At 37.5% G+C, this 22413-nt stretch overlaps 1 protein-coding gene across 1 annotated transcript in view; it reads right to left on the bottom strand.

Annotated features, from left to right (window-relative positions):
* LOC136025797 (mitogen-activated protein kinase kinase kinase 4-like) overlaps positions 1–22413 on the bottom strand; it is a 131618-nt gene that overhangs the window by 39459 nt on the left and 69746 nt on the right. Inside the window, exons 6-7 of the mRNA XM_065701787.1 lie at positions 21228–21538; positions 923–4148 (exon numbers count right to left, since the gene is read on the bottom strand). Coding sequence (XP_065557859.1) covers positions 923–4148; positions 21228–21538 — 3537 coding nt within the window. The remainder of the gene's footprint in view (positions 1–922; positions 4149–21227; positions 21539–22413) is intronic.

Raw genomic sequence — 22413 nt, 5'->3', positions numbered from 1 at the left:
TTTATGTTTGGCTTCATTGTTCATTTTAAAACATATAAATGAGAACTCACTTAACATGGCAAAACAAAAAGAAACTATTAAAAAACAACGGGCCAAAGCCAGTAGAAGGGAAGAGAAGAGTAGTCAAACGGACATTTAATTTGTATCCAATAAGGCGTCCTCAGCGCGGAGAGATAAAGAATTCAAAACTTAAAAAATAAAAAAAAGAATCTAAAATCAAAGAAGAATAAAGAAAAAAAATGATCAAACCAAATATTTACAAGTACTATGACCAAAACCCGGAAGAAAAAGACAATAACAATATAATGTGGCACTTATATGACAAATACAAAATGCTGCTTCTGTGTAAAGATCTTCTTCTTTGTTTTGTTTATTTTAATTCTTTTTTGTTTGAATATTAATGTCTTCATTCATATTAATTCCTGCTCTTATAGGTTTCCGATTTAACTAGTTTTTGCTTGTTCATAAGTTATAAAATCGCTCTTTACTTATCACGGAATAGAACACTTTTTAATTCATTCAACACGGAGTAAATTGTGGTTATCTTATGTGATTATTATATTACTTCATTATTTATTATTCATTCATTCACTAGTTATGTCATGAAAAAAAAGCCCTCATATAAAGTAGCTTCTGTTTCCATTCACATTCCCAGCTCCTGAGATAACAGACTGTCTGTAGTTTTAACTATAAAAGGAACATTTTCCTAAGTGCTAAATTATAAACAACCTCGGCAGTACCTTGCTGCTGTGAGCAGCATTTTCCATCAATAAATACTATGTACATTCAGTCCAGTTTTTCAAGTCCCTGCAAGAATGGCAAAGAATATCAGACAAGCCCCTAGATTTGGGGTTGCGACGAAATCCCACAAAAAAGTGAGACTATATACACCCTCTCTTGATGCTAAAGAGACAAAACTTACCTCTAAACCTCTATAAAGCAGAGGTCCGATTGCACGAAGGAGTTCAGACGCCATCTCAGCAAAGGCCACACCAGCATGGACTTCTCCTTTGGGTATATGAACAGCAGTCTGACGGCAGTAGGTCGTCCACTCGTCCTCAAGTATGTATCTTGAAAAGGCAAAGGATTCTGTTGATTTTGCTTCAGCAGCAACAAGCTGCTTCAAATAGTTCGTGTAGACTTGAAACGTTTTCTTCAATGCATCATTATAAACGCTCAAATCTTCCATATTCCTTGTCTTCATTATATCATCACTCTCGAAATTTATGACACTCAATCGCTCCAAAATAATCAACTTATACTTGATAGAGTAGGTTAATAAGAATTTCGTTTCTTTAATAAGCTCCTTTAAGCTAAGAGCAGAGGGTTTATCTATTACTTGATCTAAATAGAGATTCATGCAATCAAGCTTTAAAATCAGTGGAATTCTACAAATAAAAATATATTGTGACTCATAACTAGGTAGATTCATGGCTAAAAACTCTTCTGATTTTGAACCATAGCGTTGCTCTTCCGGCAATCCTTCACAAGATTTAGGAACTGGCAACAGTGTCTTGTAAGTCACATCAAACATTGCTATATTAAACTTATCGATCCATTCAATAAATTTTCTTAGACCTTTTGATTTTAGTTCTTGTTCAACAAATGGATGATAAAGCGTTCTATTATTATCAACAGTATAAAGATCTAATTCTTTCGCTTTTTTAAATCCATCCTCCATTGGATATGACAATAATCCGCGTGAAAAACATGAAGGGAGAGATGTAGACGATTCAAACGATTCTTCATCTGTTTTACTTAGTTGACCAGTCGGTGGATCATTATTTTTCAGATCAGTCAACTGGTTCTCGGAGTCTTTGATTAAGGGGTCACTTTCGACGTTCACAGATTTGGCAGCTGCGAACGATCTTCTTTTCAGTCCGCTCTTGCTACAAACTGATTTTATCTCACATTGTTGTTGCTTATCAAACTTGACACCAACCCCATTGCCAGAAGTAAATTCATCATCAATATCCTCACTATCCATGCTTGTAATACTTGACCAACGACTACTTAGCTCGGAGTCGTTAGGGCAAACACTACTACCGTCAGTTGTAACTTCCGAAAATAAAGAGCCTTGACGGCGAAACAACCTTCCTTTGTTCTTTAACTCAAATAAATTGGTCTTCATTTCAGAAGCATTAAAAGGAGCAGAGACACGAGTCATTTGATTTGTGGATGGATATCTGCTTGTTTCATCCAATGATCTGGTCATAGAATCATCTTTTTCAGGTTCCCTGGTGCTTGGACGGTATTCGCTTAATGAGAGGACTATTTTGCAGTTTCTTGAAACTTCTGGTAGACTGGGTATAGATTCTAGTAGAGGCAACTGTTCTAAAGCCGTTTCAACAGGTAAGGCTCTATCAACAAGGTCTGCTACAGAAAGTGACTGATTGATTTTTGTGCTTGCGGAGGGAGACAGCTCCAAGTTGTCTTCACTTGAAGACTTTTCTCTTGAAGCACTTGACGATGCACCGTGTTTTTGAGACTTTAGAAAAGTTTCTTTATCATTTAATTTTTTCGAGTTTGAATCAGCAGCGTCAGTAAAATCCATACTCGTAACTTTCTTATGCTTTTCATTTGCACTCTCAGAGCTTTTGACGTTTACACTTCCATCATTCACGCTTTGAACATTATCTAAAGATTGCTCAGGCGGATCAGTCATTGTGACTATCCTATCATTATCTTCTTGATCATTTTCCGTACTGTCCATAAGTGGTTCGAAGTCAAAAGTAAGCGGTTTAATTGAACGCCCATCAATATTAACAACATTTAATTTAATTTTTGGTGAGAACAAATCCTTTGGTTCAACATTCATTATGAGTGTATTTGTACTTGTATCATAATTAGCAGTGGCATTGATAGATGGGCTGCTTGTCTTCAATGGACCATCCTCTGAAAAAGGAGGGATGTCGGACTGAAAAGGTTCAAGCTTTTTTGGAATTTGCCACTTCTTCTCATTACTTGGTACGGTGTACACCACCACATAATTATCTTCATCCCAGGGACGATCAGAAGAAAATATTTTTACCTGACTTGATTCATCATCAGATGGGGTTTCATAATCAGAAGGTAATAGATGGCTCAAATTTTTTCCCGAAATATTGCTGTGAATAGTTGGCATATCCATATTGTGTCCGTTATATTTTTTATTGGTTTCAATTTCTTCCTCAAAATTTTGGCACGAGTCAATATGATATTTTTCAGCAGAATTCGATGAATTTATATCGTCACTACCCTTTGAAAAAGTTATACTAGATCTTCTGTTTGAACCATTTCCTCTGCTATAGACTGGTTGCATTCGATCTTGTTTTTCAACTATATCTCGATAATCAACATCCGTTACCCGCATGAAATTACTAATTGACAGGGAAGCATTTGGGTTATTACTATCAAATTTTATATTACTATCCTTTGAAGGAGAAGTGACTACATTTTTTGAAGAAGGGATGTCAGGAGTTCCTCTCGAATCATTGGCTCCAATGGGGATTTCTCGATTCGGTGTTATAGCTGTATCATCTAGAATTCCCACAAAATCTCCTGCAAAGCCACTATTTGATATGGAAATATTTCCACTATCACCCTCAAGTTTTCCAGATTCATCCTCATTAGTAGTCAATTCAACTTCTTGTTGTGAAACCTGAGGTAATCTGGGGTTGTGACCTTGATTGTTTGTGTCTCGATTTAATGTGTCATCTTTCTGCCCAGTCACGTTAACGTCAGTTTCATCATTGAACTTACTAACATGAGCTATTTCGTCATCTTGATGAATACGAGGCTCTCCTATAAAATCGCTAGAGGAAAGTGAAGTATTTCCACTTTCGCCATCAAATTTTAGGTGTTCATCCTCTGCTGGAAAAATTACTACCGGGTCTTTCTGATCCCCTTCATCTCCGAAATAAGAACCCCCTGCTTCATATGCGGCTGACAGGATCCAAGGGGCAGGCTCTAAGGTTGTTGTCGGTGTGTTAGTACTCCTTTCACTTTGTACTTCCATTAAATTTGACAATATATCATCCATGACTTGGTCGTTTTTTTCACCATCTGACAATTTCTCTTCAAGAAAAAATCTTACTTTTGAATTGCTCCTTCTATAAATTTTTCCACTTCCTACAACCTGAATGTCTTCCTTAGTATCATGAAGATGCCTGAAAAAGATTAAGATTTGATAGAATCACTTTTGTTTTACTATTGCTTATGGCATGAGAGTACATATGGTTAATAGTAATTTTCGTAAATATATTAAGCAGTGCTGTCACTTACTTGAAGTACTTTTACTTGAAGTACTACTTAAGTAAAATTTTCCATTACTTGTACTTGTACTTAAGTAAAAACTCTAGGGTGTACTTATTACTTGATACTTAAGTAAGATTATGAAATACTTATTACTTAAGATACTTTTAATGTACTTGTTTTTCAAATACTTTACTTTTGATACGAAAATTTTTTGTGTGTGTGCTTTGGCAATGTACAAGAAAACATCACCTTTATATTTAGAGGAAACTCAGATATAGCTTTTGTGTGTGTGTGCTTTGGCAATGTACATGAAAACATCACCCTTTAGATTTAGAGTAAACTCAGATATAGCTCCATGCTCTATTTTTGGATATGAAATAAGGTATTTGTTTTTGACAAAAAAAAATTATAGTATGATTAACACTTGGTTTAATTTTTGTTTAAAAGTTATATAACAAAGAAAATTGAAATTATTTCACAGTTCACTGGTCGACAGTGAGCTAAAATCCCTTGTTTTGTGCTAAATGTGGCATACTGTAGTCCATTTGGGCTTATATTTCTGAAATTAGTGTTTAAGTTTTGTCATCTCGTCAACTGAACCAGATTTCTACCATTTCATCATCTTCAGGACCATATTATTGGTAAAACTACTGAAGCTATGAATCTTTGCCCATCTAAATGTTGTCTGCAATAAACGAGTCTAGGGAATTCTATCTGGATCCAAAGCAGTGGTATTTTGTCAAATTCGTTCCAGCAAATTCAGGTATTCAGACGAATCTGACTTCATATTTGTCACTCCATTCATAAGTTATAGGCCCTACTAAATTAAAGGAAAACTCAACTTTCTTAAGACTTGAAACCCTCTCCCCCTCGCCCTATTTGATATAGGGTTTGTGATACCAGAACTTGAACCAGATCTTAGGCATCTTTGGTCTAGTTTTCATTCGGATCTGTTACTCCATTTGCAAGTTATACTAAATTAAACAGAAAACTTAATTTTTTCAGGAATTAAAACCAACTCCCCTTTGTTAAATTTGAGCTAGGGTCTTTACCTCAAAACTTGAAATGTGTCATGGTCTTAGGCCTCTTTGGTTCAACTTTCATACAGATCCATCACTTTAGTCGCAAGTTACTTTGAATTAAACGAAAAACTGTAATTAGCAGGTAAAGCCCTCTCCCCCCTGTTTTATTTAAGCTAGGGTCTTCATCTTTCAACTTGATGTGTCTCATGATCCTTGGCACCAAATCTGGCCATCAAAATTTTCATCCAAATCCAACCAGCGGTTCTCCCCCAATACGTCATTACACAGACGGACGGAAAGACAGACAGACGGACGGACGGATTTTGCAACGTCTTAGGTAGCCATATTGGCTAATTGGATGCAAAAACAAGAGCTAAGAGCTCATATGGCATTTGTGACGAGGCGAAAAGAGCTAAGAGCCAAGAGATCATATGGTATGAGATCTAACAAAATTCTATGAATCAATAGATTGATTTAAAAAGGAAAATAAGAGGCTTAATGCCGGTCAGGATTTAAAATAAGAGCTCTGAGTCACGATGTCCTTCTAAATATCGAAATTCATTAAGATCCGATCACCCACTCGTAAGTTATAAATACCTAATTTTTTCTAATTTTTCCTCTCCCTTTAGCCCCCCAGATGGTCGAATCTGGGAAAACGACTTTATCAAGTCAAATTGTGCAGCTCCCTGACACGCCTACAAATTTTCATCGTCCTAGCACGTCCAGAAGCACCAAACTCGCCAAATCACTGAACCCCTCCCCCCAACTCCCCCAAAGAGAGCGAATCCAGTACGATTCTGTCAATCACGTATCAAGGACATTTGTTTATTCTCTCCACCAAGCTTCATCCCGATTCCTCCACTCCAAGTGTTTTTCCAAGATTTCCCCCTCCAACTCCCCCCAATGTCAAAAGATCTGGTCGGGATTTGAAATAAGAGCTTTGAGACATGAATTCCTTCTAATAATCAAATTTCATTACGATCCGATCATCTATTCGTAAGATAAAAATACCCCAATTTTCACGTTTTCCAAAAATTCCGGTTTCCCCCTCCAACTCCCCCCAATGTCACAGGATCTGGTCGGAATTTAAAATTAGAACTTTAAAGCACAAGATCCTTCTAAGTATTAAATTTCATTAAATTTCATTAAGATCTGGTCACCCTTTCGTAAGTTACAAATACCTCAATTTTCAAAATTACCCCCCCCCCCCAATTCCACCAAAGAGAGCAGATCCGGTCCGGTTATGTCAGTCACGTATCTTAGACAGGTTTCTATTCTTCCCATCCAGTTTCTTCCTGATCTCACCGCTTTAAGTATTTTCTAAGATTTCCGGTCCCCCCAACTGCCCCCCCCAATTACACTTGATCCGGTTAAGATTTAAAACTAGAGATCTGAGTTACGAGGTCCTTCTAAATATGAAGTTTCATGAAGATCCGATCACTCCTTCGTAAGTTAAAAATACGTCATTTTCTCTTATTTTTCAGAATTACCCCCCCCCCCCAATAGAGAGGATCCGTTCCAATGATGTAAATCACGTATATTTTCCCCACCAAGTTTCATCCCGGTCCCTCCAATCTAAGCGTTTTCCATGATTTTAGGTTCCCCCACCCCAAACTTCCCCCAATGTCACCAGATCCAGTCAGGATTTAAAATAATTGCTTTGAGACACGATATCCTTCTAAATATCAAATTTCATTGAGATCCGATCACCCGTTCGTAAGTTAATAAGTGTTTTCCAAGTTTTAGGTTTCCCCTCCCAATTCTCCCCCCCCCCAATGTCACCAGATCCGGTCGGGTTTAAAATAAGAGCTCTGAGCCACGATATCCTTCTAAATATCAAATTTCATTGAGATCCGATCACTCGTTCGTAAGTTAAAAATACCTCATTTTCTCTAATTTTTCAGAAATACCCCCCCCCCCCCCAACTACCCCAAAGAGAGTGGATCCGTTCCGTTTATGTCAATCATGTATCTAGGACTTGTGTTTATTTTTCCCACCAAGTTTCATCCCGATCCCTCCACTCTAAGTGTTTTCCAAGTTTTAGGTTTCCCCCTCCCAACTCCCCCCCTATTTTCCCCAGATCCGGTCAAGCTTTAAAATAAGAGCTCTAAGACACGATATCCTTCCAAACATCAAATTTCAAACATCATCACCCGTTCGTAAGTTAAAAATACCTCATTTTTCCTAATTTTTCAGAATTACCCCCCCCCCCTCCAACTACCCCAAAGAGAGCGGATCCGTTCCGATTATGCCAATCATGTATCTGGGACTTTTGCTTATTTTTCCCATCAAGTTTCATCCTGATCCCTCCACTCTAAGTGTTTTCCAAGATTTTAGGTCCCCCCCCTCCAACTCTCCCCAATGTTATCAGATCCGATCGGGATTTAAAATGAGAGCTCTGAGACACAATATCATTCCAAACATCAAATTTTATTAAGATCCCATCTCCCGCTCATAAGTTAAAAATACTTCATTTTTTCTATTTTTTACGAATTAACCGGGCCCCCACTCCCCCCCAGATGGTCAAATTGGGAAAACGACTATTTCTAATTTAAGCTGGTCATGTCCCTGATACGCCTGCCAAATTTCATCGTCCTAGCTTACCTGGAAAAGCCTAAAGTAGCAACCGGGACCGACAGACCGACAGACAGACCGACGGAATTGGCGATTGCTATATGTCACTTGGTTGATACCAAGTGCCATAAAAAGGAAAACAATAGCATATCATCATCCAGGCATCATCACCTGTTTGGATAGCGGAAAATATCCATCAAGATAAGTTTTTGAGATCTGTCGGTCTATCCGCCCGTCTGTGCAATCGAGTATAGCAGGAGAACTGCCAGTCAGATTTGTGTTGAAATTGAACTATTTGGATTGAAATTGAGCTTAATTAGGGCGATAGGGCTTTAAGTGTTAAAAAAATTCGAGTTTTTCATTTAATTCACTGTAACTTGCAAATGGAGAGATGAACTTCGATGAAAATTGAATAAAGATGCCTAAGAGTATGATATGCATTGAGTTCCGGGATGGAGACCCAAGTTTAATTAGGGCGAGGGGGAGGGGGCTTTAAGTGCTAAAAAAGTTGAGTTTTTTGTTTGACTCAGTTTAACCTGCGAATGAAGTAATGGATCTGAATGAAAGTCAAGCCAACGATGCCAAAACCATAAGACACATAATGTTTGGAGATGAAGACCCTAGCTTAATTAGGGGGAGGGGGCTATAAGTACTAAAAAAAAGTTCAGTTTTTCATTTAATTCAGTGTAACTTACGAGAGATCGATGGATCTCAGTGAAGAGTGAACCAAAGGTGCCTAAGACCGTGACAGGCATCACGTTTTGAGATGAAAACCCTAGCTCAAATAGAACGAGGGGGAATGGGTTTTAAGCGTTGAAAGCTTTTGGTTTAATTTAGTATAACTTGCAAATGGAGCAACGGATCCAAATGAAAGCTAGACCAAAGATGACTAGGATCAGAGCTTATATCGAGCTCTGATATCACAAGCCCTGTCTAAAATCGGGCGAGGGGGAGAGGGTTTCAAGTTTTAAGAAAGTCGAATTTTCCTTCAGTTTAGTAGGGTCTACAACTACTTCCACCCATGACTTGCCCAAAGCCTTGAAATATCCCTTTTCCAAAATCAGTCAAATTGAAGCCAACCTTCAACCAAATATTCCATCCCCAGAGAAAAATTACTTTGTATGGCACTTGGTATTTACTAAGTGACATACAGTTATCGCAAATTCTGTCGGTCTGTCAGTCCTGGTCTTGCTAGTTTAGGCACTTCCAGATAAGCTAGGACGATGAAATTTGGCAGGCGTATCAAGGACCAGACCAGATTAAATTTGAAATACTTGTTTCCCCGATTCGACCATCTGGGGGGGAGAGGAGTGGGAGGACAAAAATTAGATCGGATCTTAATTAAATTTGATCATTCGAAGGATATCATGTCTCAGAGCTCTTATTTTAAATTCCTACCGGATCAGGTGACATTGGAGGGGGAAACCTAAAATCTCGGAAAATGCTTAGAGTGGAGGGATTGGGATGAAACTTAGTGGTAAAAATAAGCACAAGTCCTAGATACATGATTGACATAAACAGAACGAATTCACTCTCTTTTGGGGAGTTGGGGGGAGGGTTAATTCTGAAAAATTAGAAAAATGAGGTATTTTTAACTTACGAAGGAGTGATCAGATCTTCTTGAATTTCATCGGATGAAATTTTATATTTAGAAGGAACTCGTAACTCAGATCTCATTTTGTAAATCCCGACCGGATCCAGTGTCATTGGGGGGATTTGGGAGGGGGGCCGGAAATCTTGAAAATGCTTAGAGTGGAGTGATCAGGATGAAACTTTGTGGGAAGAATAAGCACAAGTCCTAGATACGTGATTGACATAACTGAAATGGATTCGCTCTCTTTAGGGGATCGTAGGGGGTGTTAATTCGGTAAAATTATAGAAATTGGGGTATTTTTAATTTAAGAGCGGGTCACCGATCGTGAAGTATTCTTGAATTTGATATTAAGAAGGAACTCATGTCTCAGATCTCTTTTTTTAAACCCAACCAGTTCTGGTGACATTGGGGGAGAGTTAGAGGGGGAAACCGGAAATATTGGAAAACGCTTAGAGTGGAGAGATCAGGGTGAAACTTGGTGAGTAGAATAGGCCAATGTCATAGATACGTGATTGACGAAACCGAACTGGATCCACTCTCTTTGGGGTAGTTAGGGGTTCCAGTGCCTTGGCGAGCTTGCTACTTCTGGACGTGATAGGACAATGACAATTAGTAGGCGTGTCAGGGACCTGCACAAATTGACTTGATAAAGTTGATTCCCCGATTCAACCATCTGGGGGGAGGGGCTGAAGGGAGAGGAAAAATAAGAAAAATGAGGTATTTTTAACTTGCGAGTGGGTGATCGGATCTGAATGAATTTTGATATTTAAAAGGACCTTGTGTCTCAGAGCTCATATTTTAAAAGCCGACTGGCATTAAGCCTCTGATTTTCCTTTTAAATTAATCTATTGATTCTTATAATTTTGCTAGAGCTCATGCCATATGACCTCTTGGCTCTTCCGACCTCGTCACAAGTGCCTTATGAGCTCTTAGCTCTTGTTTAATTCCTTTTTTCTCAGACGATTTTCGACTTAGTCTCATGGTTTTTGCCACTTCATGGTGTGAAAACTGCTGCTAGAAATAGATAGGTTGCAACTTCTGCCGTATTGTCTTCTAGTATATTTAAAAGTGTGCTTGCATCGTGCCTGCGTCGCCCTAAAAGTTATATTTCTTATGGTAATATTGGTTTGTATTCTGTTGCATATGCAGACGACGTTCTTCTTGTTGCCCGTGAATTGCTTTCCAATTTTACTATATTAACCAATGAACAGGCTATAAGTTTGGACTGTCAGTTAATGCGTCTAAATGCGAGTTTATTTGTTTTAATGCCCCTTTTGCGGTCGCTCCATTCGTTGCTGGGACTGTAATTCTGCCATGTTCTTCTTTAGTTAGTTGGCTTGGTCTGTATTTCGGTCCAACACTTTCTACTACCTTTTCATCCCTAGTGAATAAAGCCGTGAAAAACCTACGCGTCGTTTATGGAAAAATGTCCCCAAACAAAAGCCGTTACAACCGCAACGGTTTGTGCATGATTTATAACGCTTATTGCGCCCCTGTGCTCTTGTATTTACCAGGCATGGCTCATCTATTTCGTAAGAAAAATCGCCATACTCTACGTGCGGCTTATTTCAGATATTGCAAATTCCTACTCCGGCTTCCTAGATGGCACCAAAACAGAAAAATAATTGCTCGATTTGGTTTAATAGATATGGGTTTTTGGATTTGGTCTTCCAGTGATGATTTATGTAAAAAGACTATCTACTTTATTCACGTTTACGACCCTCTGCAGCCTTTTTTCCATATTGACACTGGTCAGTTTTTTTTGTCCATATTGTCTTTTGTCAGTTTGATTTTTTTTTCTTGATGTTTATCGTTTTTGTTTTTGTTTATTTATAATACTCCGTTCTTTGTGTTTCTTTTATACTTTTACGGATAATAAAGTTCATAATTCATTCATTCATTCATTCTGCAGTTTGACCAGCCGTATGGAATGCTTCTGAATCAACGGGCTTGCTGCAGGCCCGTGATTTTATAATATATGTTTGTAGGGAGTATTACCGACCATCTGAATTGACTACACAGCATGCGGCTTGCTTGAGTAAAAACCAGCCAAAGGATATAGATGCCATACATTTTCATAGCGTGTCTGAAATTTAACTTGAAAACTTGAGGCAGTTTCCTTGTAAAGGTGCCGAGGGCGAGACATGTCATCAAAGTGTGAATCAAGACTTCATTTTCTGAACACTATCATTTGACACTGAACTCATTTGACTGAACACTAATCACCAGAAGTTCAACTCTATGCGCACTGTACTAATCCTGTCATGTGATCTGTCTGTTCCAATCAGAAGTTTTTTGACTGCACTTAATTGTTTTGAAAGTCTTTTCCTTTCAATCCGTTTTGTTGAAAATTGGTTAAGATTATTTTCTTGGACTTCATTGGGTGTGTACTAGCCAAACAAGGGAAACGATTAAAAACGATAAAACGGAAATTCTGGTTCTTGATTAAGATTTCCAAGAGAGGAATGACAGGGGCCATTTTATAGGCAAGGGAAGGGGCTAAGAAGCCTTCAGAATGGCTTTAAAAAAAGATAGCATAGGCTTGATATCAGAAATATATATATATATATATATATATATATATATATATATATATATATATATATATATATATATATATATATATATATATATATATATAGAATAAATACTTGAGGTAGTACTTGAAGTATTGCTTAAGTACAATTTTGGCAAGTACTTGATATTTGATACTTAAGTAAGAATTTAGAAAGTACTTATTACTTGATATTTAAGTAAAAAAACAATGGGTACTTAATACTTGATACTTAAGTAAAAATTTGGAGTACTTGTTGCAGCACTGATATTAAGAATAGAATAGAATAGAATAGAATAGGTTTTATTTGCACAATCTTTCGTAGTCATAAAACTAAATGGCGCTTGTGCTTACAAAAAAGAAAAAAGGATTAAATCAAACGACAAAAAAAAAAATCAGAAGACAAATAGTTTAAAATCAACAATTGTTATACTTTGATACAAAGAAAGGGATGAATGAGTTGGAAAAACGATTTGTGCGTGAAGGAGGTGCTGCTAATCTGTCAAATTTCTTCAACCTAGTACTTCGATGTTTCACTAAAACTGGTGGTAGTATCGATCTGTATTTATCACTTCTGAGAAGATATTGGCCAAATTCAAGGATCAAACTGAGACGACGCTCTTGAAGAGAGGGAATTTGTAAAGTGGATAATGCTAACTTATATTCGGTAAAAGCATCGCACAATATTACTTTGACTGCTCTTTTTTGTATTGACTCAAGCTGGTCACTTAGGTAAATAGTGTTATTGACTTGTGGGCCCCATACGGGACATGCATACTCTAAAATTGGTCGAATGTAAGTAAGATAGGCTATCCTTAGTTGTGTCACTGAAAAACCAAATCGACGCATTAGTATAAGTGTCCGCATCGCACTATTTGCCTTTTTGATAATTGAATCGACATGGAGGCTGAAAGAGCAGTCGATGCTAAACTTGACACCAAGCACTACTGCCGAAGATTCACTAGGATAAGGAGGAGGAGGGCACACAAAGTCTCTCTTCAGGGGATTAAAGCGAAGGATTTTAGTCTTTCCTTCGTTGATTTGGAGGCTGTTCGCAGTACATTCATCTTTGAAGTTTTTGATTATTTCGTTACAGAATTGGGGGACAGCCTCAGACTTCTCAACAATGTACTTCAGTAGGACTGACAAGTCGTCTACATACTTAAATCTTTCTTCATAGCCGGAAAGGATGAAATTTATCACTGCCAAAAACAGTAGACTAGCGAGCTTAGTACCTTGTGGGGCTCCGCATGTAAGCTCGACCCATTCGGAGTCGGTATCTCCTGGGAAAAGACTGTAAACGCACTGATAGCGGGCTTGTAAAAAATTGATCACTAAAAGAAGAATATGTTTTTGCGCACCCATGGTGCGTAGATTTGTGATAGCAACGGAATGGCGAATAAGATCAAAAGCCTTTCGGTAGTCTACGAGGAGAAGGTCGACTATAGCACTTCCTCGGTCGAGCCAGTCGACAATGAGATGGTACATCCGTACTAAATAAACAGTTGTGCTGCTGCCTCTTAAGCATCCATACTGATACGGGTCTAGATGTGCAGAGACCTGTGACATAAGTTTGCGGTAAATAAACGTTTCTGCAACTTTAGAAAGGTTCGGAGTTATTGATATAGGCCGGAGTTGATCACAAGATTTTGGACACCTTACTTTTGGAATAACGCGGACATATGCTCTTTTCCAAGCACTAGGGAATACTTGCTGAAGGAAACATTGGTTGATTATAGAAGAGAGTGGCTTAGCAAGAAAAATGGCGAATTCACGTAACAGCTTTACTGGAAGCTCACCTGGGTAGGACGCACAGTTCGCTTTCAGTCTTAGGAGTTCTTTATAAACAGTGAATTCAGAGACCTCACATACGTCCTCAATCTCTGCACCAGCAATGATAGTATCAATTTCTGATTTGGTGATTGATGGAAATGAGGTACAAATGTCAGCAAAAAAATAATTGACTTCATTAGCTGAGGTTAAGGTACCGTCCTCTTTGAGGAGCCTTAGATCTCTGAGTGTTGTCTTACCGGTAAGTCTTTTTACTGAGGAATGCCATTTGTGGGGGTCTATTGTGAGTAAGGGAGTAATTTTATCCCTCACATACTGCCTCTTGGCACGCTTGTTTAGTTTAACAATATGATTACGCAACTTGGCTGAAGCTACGGTATCACCAGCGATATGAAGGCGACAACGGGTTTTTATTAAATTCTTTAGATCATTGGTTATCCACGGTTTATCAGTGTCACTCACAGTAATGACTTTTACGGGAAAACAAGTCTGAAATTGCTCCTGAAGCAGAGTATTCAGCTTATTGACTTTAATATTAATATCCTGTTCAGAGCAAATGTCCTCAAACTGATAATTACCGATCCAGCGACCAAATGTAGATATCGAGTCCTCAGTAAGTGGTCGCACCGTATACTTGACTCGTTTTGGCTTCGGAATTGCCGAACTGGCTTCCCAGAAGATGATAAAGTGATCAGAATTCAGAAGGGGTCCTAGGGATCTCGGTGCGTAATAAAAGTCTGTCAAGTTGGTAAAAATCAAGTCCAGTATGCTGCCACTTTGATGGGTAGGTATTGTAACGGCTTGTCGCAAATCTAAAATATTTGAAACCCATTGCCTATTAGTTTGATTGAAGTCTCCGGCAATAACAAAGCCAGGAGAGACATGCTTGCGGCGCATTTTGTCCACGAAAAACTGAATGTGTTCAATCAAGTCTTTCCTGTTTTTAGCACTTTCAGGATAATAGACCGAAGCAACAATTAAACATGAAAATCTTTTTGATAAACGTGCAGGTTTGCATTCGGTCCATAATATTTCGTGGTCGGAGTCAAAAGGCTCACTTAACAGCCTTGAGGATAGGTCATTACGAACATAAAGTCCAACGCCTCCTCCTCGACGATTCAAGCCACGATCGTGACGCGTATTAAAGTAGCTTGCGTAACCTTGCGTAAGTAAGGGATTTTAGCCTACAGCTGTGTGTTAGACTAAATATAAAATTTTCCTCTGTCGTTCTCATTTTATAGGGTTAGGCTTAAATGGATTTGGGCCCTGGCTACAATAAAAAGTTTACATCATACATTTGCAATGGATAAGAACTATATAACGGGATATAATTTATATGCACAATGAAATAGGAACATTATAGCACACAATAAACAACAAAGAGAGATAAAACTCTACAAAAAAAAACCTCAAACGAGACTACGGCCAGTAGAGAGGAAAGACTAAAACAACGCCAATATTTCGCCTGTATGGGCGTCAAACTAGGCTCAGCACACGATAAAAAGAAAACTAAACTAAAAACAGATAAAACCACCACCAATAATAATAAATACAATTGTCGCTACTGATCCACGTAGGGAAAAGAAGCTATTCGAGTTACTTCAATGAGAACATCAAAGCAACTGAGAAAAAATTATGAAAACTGAAACTTAGTTAACAATTCTGTTGCGAAATAATCCTCTTGTAAGCTAATATTGAAGCAACTCTTTTTGGTCTAGTAGGTAATCTTGTCCCCTGGTGATTGTGTAAAATTTTAATTCCCTTATTGATTATTGGCTCATTTTTTAAAAGAAAATCATAAATTGGGTCAAGATTTAAATTCCCTGTGTCTCTATTTATTGAAAGATTAGCAAATGTATGTTTTTTAATTTCCATAGCCTCCCTTGCCCACTGAGAAAACCCTCTATCATTTGAAATAGCTGTAGCCTCATCAAATTGTATAAAATGTTCGGGATGAAAGAATGTATGTTTAGCTAGAGCCGAAACAAAAGTTTCAGGAGGCTTTCTTAATTGTAGGGTTTTTTTTATTGAGTTGCGATGCTCAATAAATCTTTCAGTAAATTGTTGGTGAGTTCTACTAATATAAAACTTTCCACAAGAACAACGAATTTTATACACCCCACTAACTAAATCTCCCCGGGTTAAATCCTTTCCAGAATTAAGAAAAGTACCTAAATGGTCTCACTGATTGGAAACAACTATCAATATTATGTTTACATAAAATTTGTTAAAGCATCTCCCCCAAAGTAGGTACATAAGGCAAAGAAATGAACCTTTTCGGTTTAATTTTAATTTTGTGCACTGTGAAACCCCAATAACCCTATTGTTGTGTTTAATGCGTCAATTTTTTATTATTTTATCAATGAATTTAATCGGGTAGCTATTACAAAATATAACATCCCTCAAATACAACAAATCAGAATCTAAAAACTCCTGAGAACAAATTCTGAAAGCTCTATCTACCAGTGCAATCACAACCCCCCGTTTCACTGAAGTAGGATGGCACGAGTGAAAGTTCAAATACCTATCACTGTGTGTAGGCTTTCTATATACTGAAAAAAGTAAATGGAGATCAGTTTTAATCAATAGATATCAAGAGAAGGTAGTTTGTCATTTTCTTCAAACTCCATTGTAAGTTTTACATTTTTGTAAAAACTATTTAAATGTTTATGGAAAAGGTCTAAAGACTCTAAACCGTGTTTCCAAATGCAAATCACATCATCCATGAAGGGGAGAGCCTAAAATTGTGTATAGCGGAGGTTTCAATAGATTCCATGAAGAGATTTGCCAACAAAGGGGAGAGAGATGCCCCAATAGCCAAACCAATTATAGAAATTTCCTCCTGTAATTAATTCCAATAAATCTACATGCCATTTTTAATGTCTAAAAACGTAACTAATCCTTACTAATTGTATACTAACTGAATTTTACTATTTTTACTAATCTTCTGCTTCACGAATTCGAGATATCAAAATGCTTCTCAAAGTATATCGAAAATCTTTTTTTTTTTGGGGGGGGGGGGGTGGGGGGGTGTTGCAAAATAAAATAAAAACTAATTTTAATGACCTTTTTTTTCTTTTATATATGTGCAAACATGCAAACCAAATATAAGTTATTACTGTTACCATCCTTCTTTCCCTCTATCGGCTTATCCGTTTGGTTTCCCTAGCCTGAAGCATTTCAGATTACTAATGTAAAAGGAATTATCGGAACAGTTGCTATTGCTATTAATTTTCTTACAGAAACAGCTTCCACTTACAAACTGTTTAAAGTTACAATTGCACTTGCATAACAGCACTGTACTTGCATGAATACTACCCAATGCACAAACATTGGATAGACTGCTGCAAGTGGAAAAGTACTTATTTTGAGGTATGTATCAGCTTTGTAGTTTACCTCTTTTTACCCTTTTCAACTTAATCATGTAAAATTACTTTTCGAGGCATGAGGCCTCGAAAATCCCAAAAAACTTAACGTCGCCAGCACATACTACAATAGAGTTTGAATCTCAACTCCTCCAATTCTTTGCAAGAAGTTAACCTAAATTTAAGCAAGAGGTTGAGCCAAAGCCATTCAAAGGGGGGCGACCGGGCGAGCTGCCCCGGGTGCCATGATTGGGGGTGCCGCGCCTTGGGGATTTTTCACTTTGATACAATTTCTCACTTTGATTCGGTTTTTTTCTTATGTTTGAGTCGGGAGGGGGCGCTATAATTATTTTTTCCCCGGACGTCACCAACCCAAGGAACGGCTCTGGGTTGACCAGATCCTCATTATTGTCCCCAAGCATCGACAACGAGTAAGAACCTGCGTTAACACGAAACCTTTCAATTTACTTTCCAAGATATTGCCTGCTTTCCCCAATTTGGAAGTTACCTCTTAATGCCATAAACTGTCTTAGATCATTGCCATGCATCATAGTTAGAAAAATAAATCCCGCCTTCATATCTCCTTTATGCTGTAATAAAGTCATAGCAATGTCAAATTCAAAGTTAAAAGTACTATTTCTTTACTTCTTGAATAATATTCTTCCTAAATACTATCCGAAATCATTTTACGAGCTCAAGTGTCAGCTGATCGTCACAAAGACTGAGGACCCATTAGCGGATCCTCCCAGGGTCTAGCTATCATCGAGAGATGTCAAATATTAATGGTTTGACTGTGAAATTCGACTGAAAAGACAGTGAAATTTGAAATTCCTTTTGTCAGTGAGCTTGTCAATAAAAGCGGTAACAACCCAGGGAAATCAAAAAGCATTCAAATTCCTCAAATGATCATTCCTTTGAGCAGCTTTCAGCGTTTTCCAACAGGTAAGACAGAAGATTATTAGAAGCTACCCTTTCCAGAACTTTAAAAAGAAAGTTCCACTCCATTTAATTGAAAAAACCAGATTCACACTGTCTGTTTGTATAAGCTTCATTAAAACTTAATATCTCTATCTCCAGCACAAGACGCGAGAATTTAGATGATCTTTACTAGGATTTCTGGGAAAGCATGTGTCAAGTTCAAGTTTTTTTCTTTTTTTCAATGGGTAATTAAGAAAAAGAAAATAAATCACACAGAGAAAAAATTTTCAATTCATTCATGGATGCAAAGAACCACAATATCTACATTTTTAAACATAAATACTGAGAGTGGTCACTGATGGTTCTAGGCGTTTACCCCCCCCCCCATGGCGTTTACCCCCTGGAAAATACCCCCTCCCAGAAAATACTACCCAAAGGAAAACACCGCCTCGGAAAATACCCCCGTGGAGAATGCCCCCCGCGGAAAATACCCCCTGAAATATAACTCCATGAAAAATAACCCCCAGAACCCCCCCCCCCCCCTCCGTAGAAACTTACATAAATACAAATTCATCTTGAGGAGGAGGCAACCCCTTTCATATACGTAATAATTTCTATCCTTTTTGAGGTTTGTGGGTGCTCCTTACTTTCAGTTGAAAAACTTGTTTTTTATTCAATTACTTACCAGACAGTATTTGTTAATGAGAAACATGCGGAACAAGTTTTTTAACAAATACTACTTTTTAACAAAAATACTTTTTTTTTTAAAAGTACGTTTTTAACAAAAACTATCAGTAAGTAATTTAACAAAAAAATTACAAGTTTTTAGACTCAAAGTAAAAAGCAACCACTAACCTTAAAACGAACAGAAACTATCACGAATATGACAAGGGTTACATCCTCCTCAAGACCTCGCTCTTTACGCTAAATTTGTTTTTATAGAATTTTAAAACAATGCTTATTGTTCTAATTAAATGGCCAGTGTGTTTCAGGAATCGTTCTTAAAGAATTATGACAAAAATTCAAAACTTTAGCGTAGAGAGCAAGGTCTTGTGGAAGGGGCAACTCCTCTCATGTACTTAATAATTTCTGTTCGTTTTCAGTTCTGATGTTGCTCCTTACTTTCAGGTGAGAAAACTTGTTTTTTAAAATTTAATTTCTGACAATTTTTAAATAATACCGGGAAATCTGGCTCTATCTCCATGAAAAATTCCGGTACTTGTGTATTACACGCCACTCACTCAAGTATACGGCGTGTAACACTTAAGAACAAAGCGGTTTCTATGTTAGTTTTTTCGTTACCTTAGAAACAAACCTGGGCTATATATTTCCACATGAGGGTGGGGGGGGGGGTTAAAGTACAGTGGGTCTGTATGCACAATGAGTTGGGTACAATTATTCTGCATATTACGAGGTAAGAATTGTTTTCTGACTTCAAGCTGTCCAAATACTTCCTCACCCCCCTTATGTGCAGATATATAGCCCAAATTATACACTTCCCATCTATTCTGTTACTTGTCTTTGTCTTGTCTCGGACTAAACTGGAAAAAGCTAACGAAGAAACTGATTTGTTCTCGAGTTTTACGCAGCGTGAACTTGACTGAATGGCGTATAATACACAAGTACCGAAATTTCTTCCACCTACGGAAAAAAAACAACAAGACTCAAACAAAATTCTCGAATTTGGAAAGCCCTATTTTCAGGGGGCGGGTAAACACCGGCGATTAACCCCCCCCCCCCAATCTTACCTCTCTTTGATCAAAATAATTAACTGAATATTTCCTTGCTTCTTTCCTCGGGGAAAACCAGACCATAATAAAAAAAAAGATTAAAGAATAAAAAACTATTCTTTTGTAAAGGGTTTTTGTTTTGTCAGGTTTTAGTTTTCTGTAATCTAGACTCCACAAGTTTTGGCAAGACCACCCAATCAATTCTAAAAGTATTGCGACACAAACTGACAAAGCTTATGACGGACAACATACGGTTATCCTTTAAGGTACCGTCTCACCTTAATGAAAGATCAAAGCTTTTCGCTCTCCACTTCCCGACATATGAGCCTCGTGACGACTATCCAGCGACACATTGATAATGTGTAAATTATTAAATTTACATCAGCTGTTCACAGGCCCAGTATGACAGACATCAGCTGATCACAGGCACAGTATGATCGATTAGCAGGAGAAACTTGAATATTTCAGCAAGTGATCCTATCCCTAAATTACACGACATCTCTTCTATGAAGATAAAACAAATGTATATTAGTAACGTTATTAGGGTTATTTTCAAATAATTGGACAATTTTGCTTCTGGAAACAGGTCCAGTTCGTTACCGGACAGAAACAAAGGAATAACAACAACTAGAATTCACTGTTAAACCTCCTTCCTTGGGACTCGAGAACATTGCCTCCTGTACAATAAGCGGGCCATCTCCCACAGAGATACAATTCAAGTTAAGTGCTGGTAGTGGGGGTGGGGGTAGTTTGTCTTAGCAAGAAGACAGTACAGTCACTGATAGAAAGACACTGTGGTCTTTACAGTCAATTACCGTACATAATGCACTTGTTTAGACACAAGGGGTACCTGTAAACATCACGAGGGCATCGTTTCTAAATTTCTTTAATAGATAATTTGCATTTTTCTTATGATGTCAGTAGAGAAACAAAAAGGGTGGTAGTACTTCATTACAAATTGTAGAATAGTTGAAAGAATTTACAGATGTAGGTTGATTATTTAATTCAAAAGTCTGACCTCCGCTAATAGCTAGTGACTGGTTGTTCCTCAGCCATGCTTGTTTTAGTGTTATCAGGTTTTTGAATAATATATTTTGGCGTTATCGTAAAAGGAAAATTATTACCAATTGCCAAAATATTGATGTAATTTTGTCTGAGAAGTTATTTGACAAGCTGTACAAGGTCTTTATTTTATTTCAAGGCCTTGCCACAATCTGATCAGGCCCGTTGCATAGTCGTACTTTTCGTTATTTTGTCTTTATTTTATATAAAACTAGTCTTACTCCTACATAACTGCCATAAAGGGCAAAGCTGTGTAGAAAAATAGTGAGGATGATGATAATGATGAATAGGCATGATTAAAAGGAATTGGCAAGGATATGCTAAAATGAAGCAGAATAAGGCCAGCTGATTATTTACAGTTAATAAAACTGAGGAACTTACGCTGGTTGATCATTCCCATCTGATTTCGTGTAGTTACCAGGTTCACTAAAGCTTCTCATTAGCTTAATTGTTGAAATCCTTTCATCAGATTCTTCTTCTTCTAGTGAAAGATTCCACACAGGCCATTGCGGCCATAAAACTTTGCTACTCGTATTATGGAATATTGACCCAACAATATCAATTCTCATTCTTAGCGTCCTTATAGTATTTAACCAAACACAAAGAGATTTGAGACGCCCAATAAAGCGTTCAGATCTGTAAGTAGGGTAGTTCAAGCCCACTGCTTTGCTTGATGGGTAAAGTAACTCGATCTAAAATAAAAAATATTAATCAAGAAAATACTTTTCTGAACTGTTTGGATCCAAAGAACGAGGTAAAAATTTGTAACCACCCCTACCCTCTTAGTTTTCAGGTATGGGGTGTTAGGGAGTGTATCGGCCTCACCCTTCAAACGAATTAATTTTGCTTCAATTTCATGACGTTTCCTTCTCTCTATTTTGAACTGTTGTTTAACTTGCCACAAAAAGGTAATTATATACACGGCACAGGTGGAGACCCTCAGATCAAATTCACGTCCGTTTACCTAAAAATATGGAGAAAAAAAAGTAAGACATCCTCCGCCAACGGTAGAATCCGTGGACCTTGAAAGTAAAGTCAATCCTTGAACAAATGACGTTTTTATTAAAAAAAAAAAAAATGGTGGTGTTCTGTTTTAATGCTATACAAAATAAATAATAATAAATAATAAAAAAAAAAAAAAATTAAGGGTATTGCAAAGTAAATTGCATATTGTTCAAGTTATTTAACTGATAATAAATTCCTATGATGATTATTTGGAGGGTGAAACTGAACGTATGAAGCTAACAGCGACTTCCGCATTAAGCAACGTACATGGAAAAAAATATTTATAAATACAAAAGTAAAATTTACTTTATTTTTGTTAGAAAGGCAAAAACAAGTTATCACACTTAAGATTTAAAAAAACATATTATCATTGGCTCTTATTGGCTATTATTATCCCACGTTATTGGCTCTTTGTAATATCAGGCAACACAGTAAAACTGGGGTATCTTAACTTCTAAATGCGTTGCCAAGATATACTCTAAAGTCTCAGCAAAACAACCTCCTCGTAGTTGCCAGACATTGGGTGTTACGGTGTGTGTCAATCTCGTCCCTCCAACTAAGT

This window comes from Artemia franciscana, chromosome 4 (genome assembly GCF_032884065.1).
Source record: "Artemia franciscana chromosome 4, ASM3288406v1, whole genome shotgun sequence".
Classification (NCBI taxonomy): Eukaryota; Metazoa; Arthropoda; class Branchiopoda; order Anostraca; family Artemiidae; genus Artemia; species Artemia franciscana.
The sequence above is the reverse complement of the archived record's forward strand: the minus strand, read 5'-3'. Positions and strand labels throughout refer to the sequence as shown.